This window comes from Dendrobates tinctorius, unplaced genomic scaffold (assembly GCF_039654945.1).
Source record: "Dendrobates tinctorius isolate UK_male_01 unplaced genomic scaffold, ASM3965494v1 ptg000086l, whole genome shotgun sequence".
NCBI classification, from domain to species: domain Eukaryota; kingdom Metazoa; phylum Chordata; class Amphibia; order Anura; family Dendrobatidae; genus Dendrobates; species Dendrobates tinctorius.
In genome coordinates, this window is record NW_027361754.1 from 51,255,749 (window position 1) to 51,274,411 (window position 18,663).

Consider the following 18,663-nt stretch of genomic DNA (forward strand, 5'->3'; position numbering starts at 1 on the left):
GACAGCTTACTAGCGACCATTTAGTGACGCACGAGCGATCCTTACCAGGTCGTTTCGTTGTCGGGATCGCTGGTGCGTCGCTAAGTGAAACGGGACCCTAAGTCATGTCCATTATACTTTTATTTATTTTTGGTATTATTAGGTGACGGGGGGTAGCGAAAAGTTCTGATTTTCCTACACATTTTCCAATTTTGGAAAATCTGGTATCAAAATTCTCTGCAAAAAACCCCACAAAACCTTAAGACCATATTCTCACTTGCAAAAACACTGCTTTTTCATTGTTCCAAAATACTCAATAGCATTTTGCTCATATTATTGCATTGCTTTATGACTTTTCCCTTATGTTAATGTATTTTTTTAGTGATGCTGTTCTGCACTTAAAAACACACCTGGGTTTTTCTTTCCATGTGGGTTTTCAGGCTCTCCATAAGCCTATAGGAAAAAAATGGACAGATACAAGTTTTTATTATTGGAATATAAGATTTATCACCAAAATATAAGATTTATTTTAAATGATTAAAAACTGAAGTCACTGATCATGTAATTCAGGACTAAAATGAGAACAAAGAAATTGCACAAATTTACTGAACACTCTTCACACTGTGCTCACAGCATATATGTTAGAGATGATCGAATCGATTAGAAGAACCTTGGTCCAGCGACCACAGATTACTGTACTGAGAATCGCGTCCTACCTGCCGGCATCCCTTTTCTGATTTGTAGGATCATCGCAACGTCATCATTGTGGCATGACGCATGAATGACATAGGCTGGATCAACTAAATAAAAGAGGTGCCAGGGATGCCAGCAGGTAGGAGGCTGTATACTGTGCTCCAATCCGGTGGCTACGAACTACAGGTGTGGTCACTTCACCAGGATGCTACAAATCGATTGCTCATTTCTAGAGATTGGACAATCGATTTGTAGGTCTCTGCTCCATCAGTGAGGTCAGTAATAAGTGACTGCTAGTCAGGAGGCTTACGAATTTCCCCACCTACTGATGTTCCCGGCTCTTCTTTTGAATAACCGGGATGGTGCAACGTGTGTGCATCGCGCCCCAATGATGACGTTCTACTATCAAAAAATAGCCAGCAATACTGTGAGGTGAGGAGATCTGCTAGCTTATCGTCCAGCAGTCACAGGTTCCTGGACATGCAACTTGATTCCAGCCAGGTCAGGAATCTGTGACTACTGGGCGAGAGGCTTGCCAATCTCCTCACATCCCAGTATTTCTGGCTCTTGTTTGATGTCATCATTGGGGCATGATGCACACACAACATTACGCCACCCCGGCTAATCAAAAGAAGAGTCGGGAATATCAGGAGGTGAGGAGATTCGAGAGCCTCTCGTCCAGTAGTCACAGACTCTTGACCTTGATTTTTTTTCTTGTCTACACCTTTCCAATATATATGTATATATCTAATGAAGTTGCAACCTCTCAATAGGTGTCCCTGAAAAATGAAAGAATTAACGTAATAAAACATGATGGAAATGAGCCCGAATTCCACCTGCTTCTCCATTTAATTAGTGAAAGACTTCCCCGGGTTTGGGTTTCCTTTCCTTTTGTATTGAACATAAAGAAAGCCTAGACTTAGCATGGGCCGCAGACATCTTGGCAGCAGGATAAGGTTGCCGTGTACCCAAATTTTGAAGGTGTTTTGTGTTTTTTCTTTTTTTCTCTTTTTTTATTTTGAAGAATATGCTCTACACTTGACAGACGCATGAATACACATTGTTTCCACTCAAACTAGATCTGGGTGTAAAATTCTACAGCAGCTGCTCAATAACAAGGCAAAGCCTGAAAAAAAAAAAGAGATGCCCAATTACAGCAATTTCTTTGAGGCAAGATATTTGCTTATAAGGTGAAACATTTGTCTTCCCTGAAAAACGTTCTCTTTTCTTTTTTTTTTTTTCAAGGGACGCGCGTTGCATAATCTTCGGATATTGTGTGGTCTTGCCTTTCAGCTCTCGGAGGAATAGTTAGCAGGGTATTGCCATGGAATTGTTCATTTTCTAGGCCCACCCAGTTTGCTATTGAGAAGTAAGAGGAGTAATCCCCTCTTTATGAAACAGCAGGCATTGCAGTCCTAATGTAGATCCAACGTGTTTTGTTTTTTTTCTGATTTCCAGGGCCAATGGCGGAATGACGTCTTCAGTGGACAAGGGACCATAATTCATTGCTCCGGAGTCATTTATGATGGTATGCACTTTATTACGATATCCAACTATGAATTTAAAAAAATAAATAAAATAAAATCCATTGTAAACTTAATGCACTTTTTCATTGACAAGTCTGCGCCATAATGCTCTTTTTGGATCTATGGGAGGACCCTCTTATCTCCAGCAAAAATGGGATCTTAAGAAATAAAATAAGATGGCAAGTAAAATTAGAGTAAAATTAGACTCACCGAGACGGCATCTTAATAGGAGGCGAGTGTGACAAGGAAAAAAAAAAAGCTTTTTAGTTTTATTTCAAAGGAACTCTCGCTTTTGTTACAATTGGTTACAAATCCTAACCATCTGTTGTGGGTGTGCGGGATTAGAGGCGTCTAAAGGAAATTGATTGTTCGCTAATAATATAGATTATTTTTTTTCTCCTGTGATTTGTGTATAAATGGCAGGTGTGTAAAAGTAAAAAAAAAGTATACCGTATATATAAAAATAAATCAATTATAATACCTTAGATTTACTTTGCAGATCTTATCGAGAAAAAAAAAATAAATCTACTGAAAGCCAAACTGCACAAACAGATACATTTCTTTTCATGTCAGATTTCTATTCGTTGTTCGCAGCTTAGAAAGCGGCAGCAGTGATTTGTTTGAAAGGCAATTATTAACATTACAGTCAGAGGATTTCAATGATGCTTATTATGTTTTCCTTCCTTTTTTTTAGTTTTTTTTTGGTAGAATTAAATAAAAAAAAATAAAGAGAAAACATTGCAGGAGATTGCTAAAACATGGCTCCACTCTTGACTATGGTTGTGACTTGTACAGCAGCTCTACCCAGTTCTGTTTGATATCCTTGACTTGAATGAGAAGCTGCAATACCAGACACAACCTATAGCCACGTTCACACGCTCAGTAATTGTAAGCTAAAACCAGGAGTGGAACAATCATAGGAAAAGTATAATGAGATATTAGTAAAAACTTTTTGAGAGTGAGGGTGAACAATGAGTGGAACAGGCTGCCATGAGAGGTGGTGAGTTCTCCTTCAGTGTAAGTCTTCAAACAGAGATTGGACAGGCATCTGTCTGAGATGGTTTAGTGAATCCTGCATTGAGCAGGGCGTTGGACACGATGACCCTGGAGGTCCCTTCCAACTTTAACATTCTAGGATTCTATGATAGAAACATGTCACCAATTCTGCAATTTTCACCATCTCCTGGTTTGGACTTACTATGTTAGGTACAGACCAAATACTGAACGTGTGAATATAGCTACGGAAGAAAGTAGTACTGTTTTCTGGAAAAGTTGCATGGTTTTGAAAAATCCATTATGCAAGGGTGGGCAATTAATTTTTGCAAAGGGGCTATATAAGAATATGGAACTGTTTTGGCGGGCCGAAGCAACAGTCCAAACTTAATACTGCCCCATATTAGTTCCCCAGATGCCATTCCACCTGTCTCCCCCACAGTTTATCACAGTAACCATAATTTGCAGCAGTAATCATCCTTCAGATGCCACCCTCCCTCATCCCTATTCCCCCCGGCCTACCCAGTTTTATGTTCACATGCCTCAGTCTTCATTGCAGATTAGAAGGAGCTCCTCCCTTCCTCAGGATTTAAGAAGCCATGGAGAGGAGCACACATAGTGAAAATAATGAGGGGATCCTACTTTGGAGATCCCCATCCATCCAGATGAAGAAAGACATACTAACAGGCATCCTAGAAGGCATCAGCATGAGAGCAACGAAGGGTCCATTGGTGGACTATTACAAATACTTCTTTTTTCATTTGACACCAGTCTCAGTGACTTTTTTGACCACTTGCAACATAGAGTAGACGGTAATCTTCAGAGAGCTCTTGAGGGATACAGCTGGGCATTTTTAATATCTCTTTGCCGAATATGCCTTCCTTAAAGGATTATTCTGAGCATAGACATTTATACTTTATCTGTAGGATCTGTCGGAATTATCTGTCATGGCTACGTCGCACCATATTGACTCTTCCTTATTCCCATAGACTGAGAGCCTGGTCTCAATAGGGTTTCGGTGAGTGACCTACCAGGATAAAGGCCAGGAAATAGGGGTTGGCTGTAATTTGTGGGGACATTGTGGCTGGCACCTCTGGGGGCACAATGGTGCATTGTATCTGGCACTCTGTGTAAAGGTACTGTCACACTTAGCGATGTACCAGCGATCCCGACCAGCGATATGACGCGGTCAGGATCGCTGGTACATCGCTAAGTGGTCGCTAGTGAGCTGCCACACAGGCAGATCTCACCAGCGACATCGCAGGGGTCGGGGGTCGCTACTTACCTGTCACACCAGGCGATCCTGCGTCCTCCCGCCCGGCTCCACGCGTCGCTCGTCCTCACAGCAGGAAGCGCCACAGGAAGCTGACGACGAGAAACAGTCCTGAACGTTCTCGCGCGATCAGCGATAAGCAGCGGGGGAGCGGGTCGTAGGTAAGTATCAGACACAGCGATATCGCTAGCAATATCGCTATAACGTCACTAGTTATAGCGATACTGCTAGCGATATCTCTTAGTGTGACATGCCCTTTAGGGTACTATGGTGGATAACAGTGGTGTACACTGAATAACGGGGCTCCATTGGAAAATTTATATAAGCCCCCCTGTCATTACAGTACACATTTGTCACTCTGGACACAAGTCTGTTTGTGTGTGTGAAATATCAGACTATTCTCTGATGTCATCCAAGGGCAGTGTGATTACGGCGGACGCCGGCAACAGAGGAGATGGAGAAATTACTTTCTCTGTTTCCTCCCCACCTGTGCTGTCTTTCTTGCATGCAAGAGGATTAGAGCACAGTACACTGACACCCATCTCAAACGTTGAGTGTTCTTTGCATAATCTGCCCAATTCTCTCACATCGACAGTCACGTGAGCAAGCCCGTAGGGTTAGACTGAATTCAGATGTCTAGATTTCACTGTCTGTTTACTCACTGCCATACCTGAAATGGCCATAGGTCTACTAATCCGAACTTTCAACCTTATGGTTGTATGGTCATACATTGGTCTGTGAAAGTATTCACCCACCCCCCAAATAACTATTGACCCCCAAAAGTCAGTACTTTGGAAAGCCTCCTTTTGCAGCAAATTACAGCTACAAGTCGCTTTGGATAAGTCTCTATGAGTCTATGAGCTTTCCACATTTGGCCACTGGGATTTTTGCCCATTCATCAGGACAAAACTGCTCTAGCTCCTTCAAGTTAGATGGTTTCCTCTGGTGAACAGCAATCTTCAAGTCTGACTAGAGATTCTCAATTTGATTAAGGTCTGGACTTTGACTAGGCAACACCAAAACATTTACACGTTTCCCCTTAAACCACTTGAGTGTTGCCTTGGCAGTATGCTTTGGGTCATTGTCATGTAGGAAGGTAAACCTCCATCCCAGTCTCAAATCACCGACAAACTGAAACAGGTTTTGCTCAGTAATACCTCTGTACTTCTCACCATTCATCTTTTTCTTGATTCTGACTATTTTCCCTGTCTCTGCTATGGAAAAACATCCCTACATCATGATGCTGCCACCACCACCATGTTTCACTGTGGGAATAGTGTTCTTGGGTTGATGAGCTTTCTTGGTTTGGTGCCAGACTTAGCCTTTACTTTGGTGGCCAAAAAGTTCAATATTGGTCTCATCTGACCACAGCACCTTCCTTCATACATTTGGGGAGTCTCCCACATATCTTTTGGCAAACTCAAAACCACCCTTAAAATTTTTGTATGTAAGTAAAGGCTTTTTTCTGCCAACTCTTCCATAAAGGCCACCTCTATGGAGTGTACAGCTTATTGTAGTCGCATGGACAGATACTCCAGTCTCTGCTTTGGAACTCTACAGCTCCTTCACGGTTACTTTTGGTTTCTTTGCTTCCTCTCTGATTAATGCCCTCCTTGCCCGGGCTGAGCATTTTGTTGGGCGGCGCTCTCTTGGCAGGTTTGTTGTGGTACCATGTTCTTTTCATTTGATGATGGATTTGATGGTGCTCTAGGGGTCATCAGAGATTGGGGTATTTTTTATAACCCAACACTGCCTTGTACTTCTCAACAACTTTCTCCCTGACTTGTTTGCAGATCGCTTTTGTCGTCAAGGTGTTTGGTTAGTAGTGCCTCTTGTTAATGGTGCTGAACCCTCTTTGGCCTTTCAGAAAAGGTAAAGTACTGTATATATACCATGTGACACTTAGATTGCACAAAGATGGACAACTTAGACTATTTAGTGCTGATGCATCACACAGAAATCGTATCACAAAAATATTTAAAGACCGGTAGTAATGTAATAAAATAGGTAAAAAGCCAAGGGGGGGTGAATACATTTGCAAGCCACTGTATATGAGGCTGTTAACTCTGGTCAGAAGACCTGTATCTGGTCCAAGCATTGTGGTCAGTGTACAACCCAGGAAACACAGATGACTGAATTAAGCCTTAATGAGCGGGGACACTGTATTTGGCATTGGCAGAGGCCTAGCTAGGGTTTTGGTTCAGGGGGGCGAAACTTCTGAGTGGGCCCCTAACTAGGTAACTTTGATTACAACTCGGTGATGCACCCTAATAGTGGATGTAGGAAATGACTGCGCTGTTACTGAAAATAATCCCTATATAAAGACCAATATTGATATTACCGCCATATGGTCAGTGTTAAATACCAGTCCTACAGAACATATAAGTGATTACTGCACAGTTATAGTTGGTGTCTTACGCTGACGATCTTTCTGATGAAATCGTTCACTTTTCACATCTTTTCCATCTGGCCCAGACCGACATGACAACTCCTCCAGCCACGAATCTGCTACAGAGAATACAACAACGACATGTTTCACTTCTCATATTCCAGCCCCATCACCATGTATCCCCAACCTGCACAAACCCCTCATCCTGCTGATACCCCAATGCTGAACCGCTGCTGCTGTATGTGTCCCTATTACTGCACCTGATACCCCAATGCTGAGCCGCTGCTGCCGAATGTGTCCCTATTACTGCACCTGATACCCCAATGCTGAGCCGCTGCTGCCGTATGTGTCCCTATTACTGCACCTGATACCCCAATGCTGAGCCTCTGCTGCCATATGTGTCCCTATTACTGCACCTGATACCCCAATGCTGAGCCGCTGCTGCCATATGTGCCCCTATTACTGCACCTGATACCCCAATGCTGAGCCGCTGCTGCCATATGTGCCCCTATTACTGCACCTGATACCCCAATGCTGAGCCGCTGCTGCCGTATGTGTCCCTATTACTGCACCTGATACCCCAATGCTGAGCCGCTGCTGCCGTATGAGTCCCTATTACTGCACCTGATACCCCAATGCTGAGCCGCTGCTGCTGTATGTCTCTATTACTGCACCTAATACCCCAATGCTGAGCCGCTGCTGCCGTATGTGTCCCTATTACTGCACCTGATACCCCTATACTGAGCCGCTGCTGCCGTATGTGTCCCTATTACTGCACTTGATAACCCCTATACACACGCGGCTCTGCTCCGTACACGCTGTACACACACGGCTCTGCTCCGTAAATGCGGTACACACGCGGCTCCGCTTCGCACACACTGTACACATGCGGCTCCGCTCCGTACACACGTGGCTCCGCTCCGTACACACGTTGTACACACGCGCTCCGCTCCGTACACGCTGTACACACGCGGCTTTGCTCCGTACACGCTGTACACACGCGGATTTGCTTCGTACACGCTGTACACACGCGGCTTTCCTCCGTACACGCTGTACACACGCAGCTCCGCTCCGTACACCCCGTACACAAACGGCTCCGCTCCTCCGTACAACTCACACATGCATATCTCTGCTCCGTACACCTTGTACACAAACGGCTCCACTCCTCCGTACACCTCATACATGCATATCTCTGCTCCGTACACCTTCTACACACACGGCTCCACTCCTCCGTACACCTCATACATGCATATCTCTGCTCCGTACATTTTCTACACACACGGCTCCGCTCCGTACACCTCATACACTCACATCTCTGCTACATCCACCCTGTAAACCCCTCCTGACCCCACACAGAAACTTCACCTCATCCAGCACCATGACAACCAGCACAGCAGAGTCCTGCAGCCACTGAAGCCCCTGATCATGTGACCCCCTGACTCCGCCCATCCTGTGACCTCATCACAGGTCCTGTGCGCACAGAATAGCCCAGGACGACATTGCTGTCTGAGAGGTGGGGGGCCCACTGCTGGCACCGGGGCCCTCCACCACCTTCTCAGGGGCCCATAGCGGCCGAGCAGCAGAGTAGGGAGATCGATTCTCCCTGCTCTGCCGCAGAATAGTGGTGTATTGTAGCTCCGGTGGGCCCCCGCAGAGCGTGGGGCCCGGGGCCACGGCCCCCCCCTGCCCCCCGGTAGCTATGCTACTGGGCATTGGTAATAGATGCACTGTGTTTGGCGCAGGTAATATTTTATCACTGGGTTTGGCATTAGTCGTAGAGACACTGTGTTTGATACAGTTAATAGGGGCACTGTGTTTGGCATTGGTAAAAGGGGCACTGCTTTGGGGATTAGTAATAGGGGCACTGTGTTTGGCATTGGTTATAGGGGCAATGTGCTTGGCATTGGTAAGATTAGTAATAGAGGCACTGTGTTTGGCATTGGTTATAGGGGCAATGTGCTTGGCATTGGTAATAGAGGCTCTGTGCTTGGCATTGGTAATAGGAGTAATGTGCTTGGCATTGGTAATAGAGGCACTGAGTTTGCCATTGGTAATAGGGGCACTGTGTTTGGCATTGGTTATAGGGGCAATGTGCTTGGCATTGGTAAGATTAGTAATAGAGGCACTGTGTTTGGCATTGGTTATAGGGGCAATGTGCTTGGCATTGGTAAGATTAGTAATAGAGGCACTGTGCTTGGCATTAGAAATGGGGCACTGTGTTTGGCATTGGTAATAGGGGCAATGTGCTTGGCATTGGTAATAGGAGTAATGTGCTTGGCATTGGTAATAGAGGCACTGAGTTTGCCATTGGTAATAGGGGCAATGTGCTTGGCATTGGTAATAGAGGTACTGTGCTTGGTATTGGTAATAGGGGCAGTGTGCTTGGCATTGGTAATAGAGGTACTGTGCTTGGTATTGGTAATAGGGGCAATGTGCTTGGCATTGGTAATGGGGGCAATGTGCTTGGCATTGGTAATAGAGGTACTCTGCTTGGCATTGGTAATAGGGGCAATGTGCTTGGCATTGGTAATAGAGGTACTGTGCTTGGTATTGGTAATAGTGGCAATTTGCTTGGCATTGGTAATAGGGTCACTGTGCTGAGCATTGGTAATAGAGGCACTGATATTGGCATTGGTAATAGGGTCAATGTGCATGGCATTGGTAATAGGGTCACTGTGCTGGGCATTGGCAATAGGGGCACTGCTGGGCACTGGTAATAGGGTCACTGTGCTGGGCATTGGCAATAGGGGCACTACTGGGCACTGGTAATAGGGGCACTGTGTTTGGCATTGATAATAGGGGCACTGTAGTATTGATCTGTAAAGTCCTCAATATTACAAGTTGATATGAAACCTTCCTTTCTCTGTACAAAGATATTTGGAAATTTTCAGCTCTCGCTTTTAGTGGGGGTCCTGCACTGCTGCCCCCCATGATGTTTATGTGCCCAAACAGAATTGATCTAAAATTTTGCCATAGCCCTAAATTATCGGACTTGTGCAAAATCTTTTTGTGACGTCCGAGTTTCCTGCCCAGGCCCCCAAACAAAAGCACTATCAGGATGCAGTGGATCCATGTACTGTAGTTAAGGTGGCGGCAACACAGGTGCAAAAATACCGATGAGACAACCACTCACAGTCTACCAATCCATGGAGGGGGTTGTTGCTTGGTATATTAATGCACAATAAAGGCTTGTATGGGGCCCTGTTCAGATACAGGTGATGCACAGTATTCAGGTTAACAGCCTATTAGTGACGCCCATACTATTCGATCAGGTGGGCTGCCCAGCGCTATCGAAATGTATCCCATGTGAACAGACACCACAGTTTACAAGACGAAATGGGCCTAGCTGCAACCTGAAAAATAAAGTGCAAAAACACATACAAAAAATATGTGACGTATTAGTAGATATTTTGGCCAAAATATGCAAGCTTGCAAATCACGTCAAGGGACCTCATGCTTGCGAGTCCTAACACTAAACAACAAAAGCACAAAAAGGACTTAAAAATCCTCCAAAAATTCTACTGTTTTGGAATTTTTGAAGGATTTTTAAATACTCTTTTTGTGATTTTATTGGTTTGACGTCCGAGTTTCCCCATTTCTCGGAGTAACATTCATCATACACATCACACAATGTAGCACTAATTTGGAATACCTAGAAAGCCGACAGCAGATGGAAGCTCTCCATTAGTCAGTCATTGGGACGGGAGTTCTCGGTACACAATGTGTAATAACCCGAGCACAAGTCAGCTCTGAAATAATACTGGCACGTCACTGTAAATAATTGAATGTTTTGTGGGCACAGCAGCGAGGTTTACGAGGAGTGGTTACATAAAACATGCCAAACACAGACACATTAAATAAACAGCGGAGAAAGAACATGGGAAAATGGAAAACAATGCAAAGATTAATGCCTGAGCTTTGGGGAGCTTATCATAAATGGAAGGAAAGTTTTGCTGTAATTTGGCAGCAGAACCTTATAATATGTTGGCAGAAAGCAGATCTTTCCTTTCACTCTTTAATTCTTGACAGTCATTAGTGGGACATTGGGGGCCGGATGAGTGGCTCCATGATGCACTGGATATGTAGACTTGCTCACATTCGGGGAGATTTGATCATGTTTTATACTCCTCATAAATCTAATTAGCTAGAAGTTTCTTTGATAAAAGTGGACATTGGAAATAACAGTGTCGTCACTTATGAAAATCTACAGCACTGGTAACATTTGTGGAATGAATGCTTTACTTTACCCTCCGTACAGACCCTCTACCTCTTCCTATGCAACACTTTTTGGGTCTCCGCTAGTCTTTTCTTCCTGGTCATCATAAGCAGTTATATATTATTATTTATTTTTTAGCAAATTTCAGATTTGTTTCTTTAAAGGGGTGGTCCAAATACAAATTAACTTCCCACTAAATCCCTATCTATTTAATAAAATGTTAATGTATTTAATCTAAACTATTTTTTTAATACACATTCATTAAAAATTCACTATCCTTCCCCAACTATACCATCTTACAACTTTTTTTGTTTTTTTCCTACTTTCTTTTTGATGGCGCTTTGTTTGCGAGTCCCACTGCATGCTGGGATACTCAAAGTGCCATCAGGGGGCATAGGCTGCGGTAACTACAGCCTCTGTCCCCTCCCTGAAACGATGCTTCATCAGTGACTTTAGTTTCATTGTCTGGGCTAGTCCCTGTTCTGTCACCGTGCGATGTCCACAATGACAGTGCACTCTCTTACTGGCTCAGATCACTAGTAATGAGCCGGCAACAGAGTGTGTTGTAAGACAAATATCCAGCTTGCATGTAACATATTTTCCGGGGGTGGCACTGGTCTCTGCAAGTCAGGTATTCATCTTACAATGCGCTTTGTTGCTGACTTGTTACTAGTGATTTGAGCCAGCGACAGAGCGCACTGTCACTGTGCACATTGCACAGTATGCAGGGACAAGCCCAGCCCCTGAGATGAAGGTCACCAATGATCCTTTTTTCCATGGAAAGGGCAGAAACTGTGGTTACAACAGCCTGTGTCCCCTGATGACATTCTGTTTGACTATCTCAGGATACACTGGGATTCTCAAAGCATCATCAAAAAGGAGTAGCAAAAAAAAGAAAAAGCAGTTAGATAGTGTAGTTAGGGAAGGATATGGAATTTTTAATTCGACTATATTAGAAAATTGTTTGGGTTATGGCATCAAATAGATAGGGATTTAGGAAGAAAATGTATTTTTATTCCAGACCATCCATTTAACCATTTTTTTTTTTTTTTTTTTAAGTTTGATATCACCATAATTGTAATGACCTGGAGAATCAAGTTGCCAGGTCATTTTTACAACACATAGAATATATATACCATATATATTTTTTTAAATGTCCGAATTGCATTTTTGTGTTTTGTTTTTTTTTTTGCCATTTTGGCTCAGTTAGAATTGTTTTTCAGTGTAAAAATGAAAGGTTTTATTCAAAAATATGGTACATAAATTTTCCTGCAAAAAAAAAACAATCCCTCATAAGGCTATGGAAAATAAAGAAAGTTATGGCTCTTGGAAGAGGCAGGAGGAAGAAACAAAAGTTTAAAAACTGAAAATTGTCTAGTTGTGTAAATCTCATAAAGTAACCTTAGGCTAGCTTCACACTAGCGTTTCCTTGAGCTGCGGAGGGATGCGCACGGCCGCTGTGAAGCTCTGCCCACGGCCGCACCTCCTTCAGTCCTTTTTGCTTCGCATCTCTCTCTACCCTCCTGTAATGCCAGAGCTGTCAATCAAGGAGGAGGGCGGAGACAGATGAAGAACAAGTAAGTAGGTGCACTGAGCTGTATGGCCACGCCAAGAGTGCACCTGTGCTTGGTTTGAACAGTCATTTTGCCCCGACAGACTCACTTTTAAGAGCAATTGTCACCTCTCCTCAGATGTCGTAGTAAATAACTGCACATAAGGTATCACTTCTGGAAGAGCTTTTATTTTAATTCTGCCTTGCTGTTCTTATATTATTCCTCTTGATAAATAGTGTAAATGCATTGACAAGTGGGTGTTACCTGTCAGGGGAGTCCAATCAGTGCTGTAGGTGGAAGATGATGTAGGGACACAACCCATTGACAAGTTTAATGGTAACACCCCTTTGTCAGTTTTTGCATATATTTTCATAGGGGAAAAACAGAGGAGTGGATTTTTCAAACGAAAGGTGTGCCACAATGATTACTTCAGGGAGGAATTAGGCTATGTTCACACGTTGTGTTTTTACTGCGTTTTTGCAGATTTAGGGTTAATTTGCAGGTTAATAGTCTTACAATGCTGCCCGATCGCCTTAAGGATAGTGGAAGCTACTGGGAGAAAATTAAATTATTTCCTCACAGGAGTTGCCAGCTTTCAGTCAGGGGGTGTGCACGGAGAGGCTACACATCGCTCACAGCGCCACTCACTGGATTATCAGCTGCCTTACACACTTCTCAATACTTTGACAGCGGGCTGTCACTTAAAGTGCTGAGACATGCTTCTCATTCAAGTTCATGAAGGCCTGACTATACTTTGGCCTTTAGATCAGAGGCAATAGTTTGACGTCTACACTTTCTCTCCACTGTCCGTATTAATCCGCCTCCAACAGTAGAAGTGACCAGACACATTACAGGAATTGGGGCATGTCTTTGTCTCTCTGCTCTTTCTCCCGTCTGTAGATCTGAATACAGGCATAATAGAGAGGAAGGGTTTTTAGTTTACTCTGTCAAGCCATTTAACAATGTCTGGAAAATTGCATGCTGGGAAGTAATAGAAAGGAAGTTCCAGGACCTATAGTGCTGGCTTGAAATTAGAGCATTTGTTCAATGCAAATCAAATTCACTTTGAAATTTCTTTGATTTGCTTTGCATAAATCCAGCAAAATGGTAGTCGTCCAGCCACCATTTTGCTCAATTCTAAACGACGGGGTGATATACCTCATGATGTCTTATAAGGCTTAATCAATGACTAAGGCTCACGTAATGTAATGATATTGTGAGGACTATTCCGCGCAGAAGATGCTGGAAGACAGAGTTGAACATAATATGGCACATCTGATTCATGTAGAATAAATTCAATGCAAATTTAATTTCTTATTTACATTTGAGCAAATCTGCACAATTTGAATTTCAACAGATTCACTCATTATTAGTGCTGGCAGAATGCTGATAAAAGGAAGTCCCCCCCCACACTCAAAATGAGCGCATGACAAGTTACAAAGTATAAGGATTGAGATAGTTCCTGGACATAGGAATGAAAAAATACCTTTTAACCATGCCATAGCAGTTTAAAAGAAAAGTCTTGAGTGAGGAAAAGAAGGGCTCAATTCTGGCTTTACTAGCAGAGGGATACAGTGAGCATCATGCTGTCTCCATCCTGAACATTTCTAAAATGGCAGTCCATCCATTACAACAAGGTCAAGCAGTAGACATTGGGGACAACAAAGCTACAGACTGGCAGATGGCGAAAATGACTCTCAACTGACCGGGATCACCGTCATCTTATTCGAATGTAACTCCGCAACCGCAGGATGACATCAAGTGACATACAAAAGGAATAGCAAATGGAAGCTGGGGTGAAGTGCACGTCAACAACAGTTCGTATCAGGCTCCTAGAGGCAGGGCTAAAATCACAAAGCTAAAAAAAGCCTTTCATCAATGAGAAGCAAAGGAGAGCCAGGCTGAAGTTTGCCAAAGACCATAAGGATTGGACCATAGAGGACTGGAGTAAGGTAATCTTCTCTGATCAGTCTAATTTTCAGCTTTGCCCAACACCTGGTCATCTAGTGGTTAGATGGAGACCTGGAGAGGCGTACAAGCCACAGTGTCTTGCACCCACTCTGAAATGTGGTGGAGGATTGGTGATGATCTGGGGATGCTTCAGCAAGGCTGAAAAGGGGACGTGGAGACCTCCTGCACTCCCCTGAGTCAGTGTCCCTAACGCTCCTAACGTTCCCTATGCCGGTTCTGCACCGGGCGCCGATCAGGAACCTGTCGCCCTAGCACACCCTACACCTATCCCTTGCTAGGGAACTGGGTGGCGCAGGCACTGGCCCCAGTGCTGTACTAATACACACTGAGGAAAAACACAAACAGGGAGACACCACTTAGCTTTACTCTGTTGCACTTGCTCCTGGGAACAGAGTCCACCACCAGCATGCAGCTCTCCTCCTGAATCACTGCCATCAAGCTCTGTCAGAGCTACAAGGAAATCCCCTATGACTCCTTTCACACCAGGCTAAGACAGTGCTGCAAGGAACGCTCTCCAGCTCCTTCCTCCACCAAGGATGGTTGAAATGAACACAATCACCAACACTGATTGCAACACCTGTGACTCTTTTATAGCAGAGCCAGCAATCACACCTGCATAATAATCATGTGCACTTAACTAAAGAAACTAGAGTGCAATGACGCTCACCACCACCGGGGGGTAAACTTAGAACAAACGACACCACAGTGCAATAATCCTAATGGCCACCGGGGGAAAAACCAACCTTAAGCACAGCTTAGGGAAAAAAAGGTTACCTGTGCTTTTTATATGTCCTGATCCAGCATGGATCATGACAACCACCACATCAAATCCCTCTCCAGAACCCCATTGAAAACCACTGGAATATAATCAAGAGGAAGATGGATAGTCACAAGCCATCAAACAAAGAAGAACTGCTTACATTTTTGTACCAGGAGTGGCATAAGGTCACCCAAAAGCAGTATGAAAGACTGGTGGAAAGCATGCCAAGACGCATGAAAGCTGTGATTTAAAAATCATGGTTATTCCACAAAATATTGATTTCTGAACTCTTCCTGAGTTAAAACATTAGTATTGTTGTTTCTAAATGATTATGGATTTGTTTTCTTAGCATTATTTGAGGTCTGTAAGCACTGCATTTTTTAATATTTTGACCATTTCTCATTTTCTGAAAATAAATACAAAATTTAGAGCTTGGGAATTCAAAGACATGTTGTTAGTAGTTTATAGAATAAAAGAGCAATTTACATTTTATGCAAAAATATACCTATAAAGAGAAAAATCAGATAAACTGAAATTTTTGCAGTGGTCTCTTAATTTCAGCAGATTCCCTCATTAATAGTGCTGGCAGACTGCTGATAATGGGAAAGCCCCGTTCCCACTCAAAAAGAGCTCATGAATGATAAGTTATAAAGCTTTACAATTGTGATAGTTCCTGCACATGTTAGGCAGGTATACGCACCTGAAGAGCTTTTGGGATAGTTCTACATATATTAGAATGGTATATGCACCTGTAGAGGTTTGGGAATAGGTCCTGCACATATTAGTCTGGTATATTCATGTTTGAAGGACAAGTATGCATTACGAGATCTTCTCTGTAGCGTTTCCATCTGGAATCCTTGGTTTCTTCGGACCTGCTGATCCCATGGGGCAATGAATAGTTATTGGATTCCTGGCCCTCCAGCTGCCAATTAGGGAGTCGTTTGCTCACTGGTTTATCCCATTGCCCTCTGCCCAATACCTCAAATACCTCAGTTTTTCATATAAACGTCTACAACTTTCCTGGGACTATAAAAAGTTTCCACTAGAGAAGACGACACTTCACAGCCGCCCTGAGGAAATGGCCTGAGCTAAAAACTGGAGAAAATGTAACAGTTCCTGCCTATTCCACACACAAGGCACTGGCAGAACATAAATCATTCCTTCTTCTTGACCTCATTCTTTCCCCGGCCTGGGTCTGTAAATCACGTCACGCAGCTAACGCTCTGTTTCTACAGTGGGCTTCAGTTAAACTACATGTAACACTTCGGTCATTTATCTTGTGAATGTGACTATCGCCAGATGTGGAATATTTCCCAGTGCCAGACAGTCCAAACCTCCAGAGACTGGAATTATTGTATCCCATGTGCTCACTATCTGCCGTAGACCAAATGTGGGAGCCATTTATGACCGACTGGGAGAGTACACAATGGGGCACATGGAAGAATGTCAGCTATCTGTCTGCGGAGCTGTCCGGGAAGTATGCGGAATATGATATTGTGCATGCTTCCCATCATGACAACTATGAAGGTCAATAGGCTTCTCATCATCTCTGGGAAAGGCGTGATGGCTTATTACTGTCAGTCCTAGGTCTTCTCCCACCTGCTGGTTTATGGGGGTCCTGTTACCACATTACAGCTGGAGAATAGAGATGTAGATACAGGTTACCATTCTGGGAAATGAGTACAAGTGGATTCTTACCTTCGTAAACAGATGTTCTCTACCCAAGGGCAGACATATCATTGGTGCAACTTGTGCAGCTGCACAGGGGCCCAAGAGGTCAGGGGACCCATTTGCATTATGATGAACCTTTATATAAGGGGCCCTTTTTGGTCTGTGTCCACCAGCGCTTCTGCCTGTGATTCTAAGCGATTACATTTCTCATTCCTCTTGGTATCTGTTATGATCTATGTGATTATTGTTATGCTGTAATGTATATTGTCTGTACAAGTCCCCTCTGAAATGTAAAGTGCTGCGGAATATGTCAGCGCTATAAGATAAGATAAGATAATCCTTTAATCGTCCCACCATGGGGAAATTCAGAAATAAATTACAGAATAATAAAAAATAAATAAATATATAAAATAAAATATAGAAATAACATTTATTATTATTATTTCTCCTCTGGGAGAGTGAGATGCCAGTGTGAGAAGACTTATTTAAGCCATGCAATACTCCTCTGAGAAATTAAGTATTACAGCTGCATCTTCAGAGAGGAAAAGGATTTGAACTCTAGTGCCACCTATTGGAAATAGCAATCCTAAAAGTCACTGTCGACCCTTTAACAGCCAAATCAGATCTCATGCCTTGCACTGAGTAGGGGCAACACCCTGAAACACTGTCTGAAAATTCAGATTCTGGCTATAACAAGGCTTGTTAAAGGGTCGATAGTGACTTTCAGGACTGCAGCTTTCAATAGGTGGCACTAGAGTTCTAGTCCTCTTCCTCTCTTAAGAGACAATTTGCTTATTTATTTTCCCAGAGGAGCATTACACGGCTTATTGTCTCTTTACATTAGTATGCCAGGCATTTCACTCTCCACAAGGAGACATGTTAGCCCTTAGTGGTCACGCCCCCGGAAGAAGGCAAGTGCCGAAATACGCCTAGAGGAATTTGGGACATGTCTATACTCGGGTAAATATATAGTATAACTTCTATCTTTACCCTTCTCCATTGCACATGCACTTTACTGTATTGAAAACTACGGCCATACAGCCAGTATTTATCTGGTGCCTCCAATTCTGGACCTGATATCCTCCAGACACACAACAATCAATAGACCCTCCCTTGCATTTGCACTTAAATCTAAAAGATAATGATTGATGTTTGGGTGTTACGTGCCATATGTATATCCAATGTATCTCATCCTGTACAACATTGATTTGATGTATTACATTAGTATACAGCTGAGTACTATTTCATGATTATACACACCTTTAGCTCTTTGTTAGTCTGGGGACATTATCATGTGCATGTGATTTACTGTTTACCCCTTTGTTAGGACGCATCCCATTGATTAGTTCAGCCTGTGTTCTATATTTTATGATTACAATGTGTTACCAAGGTTTTGTCCCTCGGACAATTTTGAGTGTTCCTGATTTTTCCTATCACATAAGGTTTTTGAGAAATGATACGAAACATTATAATATTGTGTTATATATAATTCTAGAAACTCATATGAACTTTTTCTGAAACAGTATATTCTGAATTTTCCACTGAAATAACATAAATCACTGATCTACACATATGGCGACTGTTCATTGTTGCATCAGTTTTAAGTATGAAGGCTGTTTTACTACACAACAGAAATACC

General features: G+C 43.1%; 1 protein-coding gene across 2 annotated transcripts in view; it reads left to right on the forward strand.

The window, feature by feature from the left end:
• Positions 1–18,663, forward strand: part of MORN1 (MORN repeat containing 1) — a 528,161-nt gene that overhangs the window by 153,712 nt on the left and 355,786 nt on the right. For both annotated transcript variants that reach the window (XM_073585393.1, XM_073585394.1), the window contains exon 7: positions 2,131–2,200. In XM_073585393.1, coding sequence (XP_073441494.1) covers positions 2,131–2,200 — 70 coding nt within the window. The remainder of the gene's footprint in view (positions 1–2,130; positions 2,201–18,663) is intronic.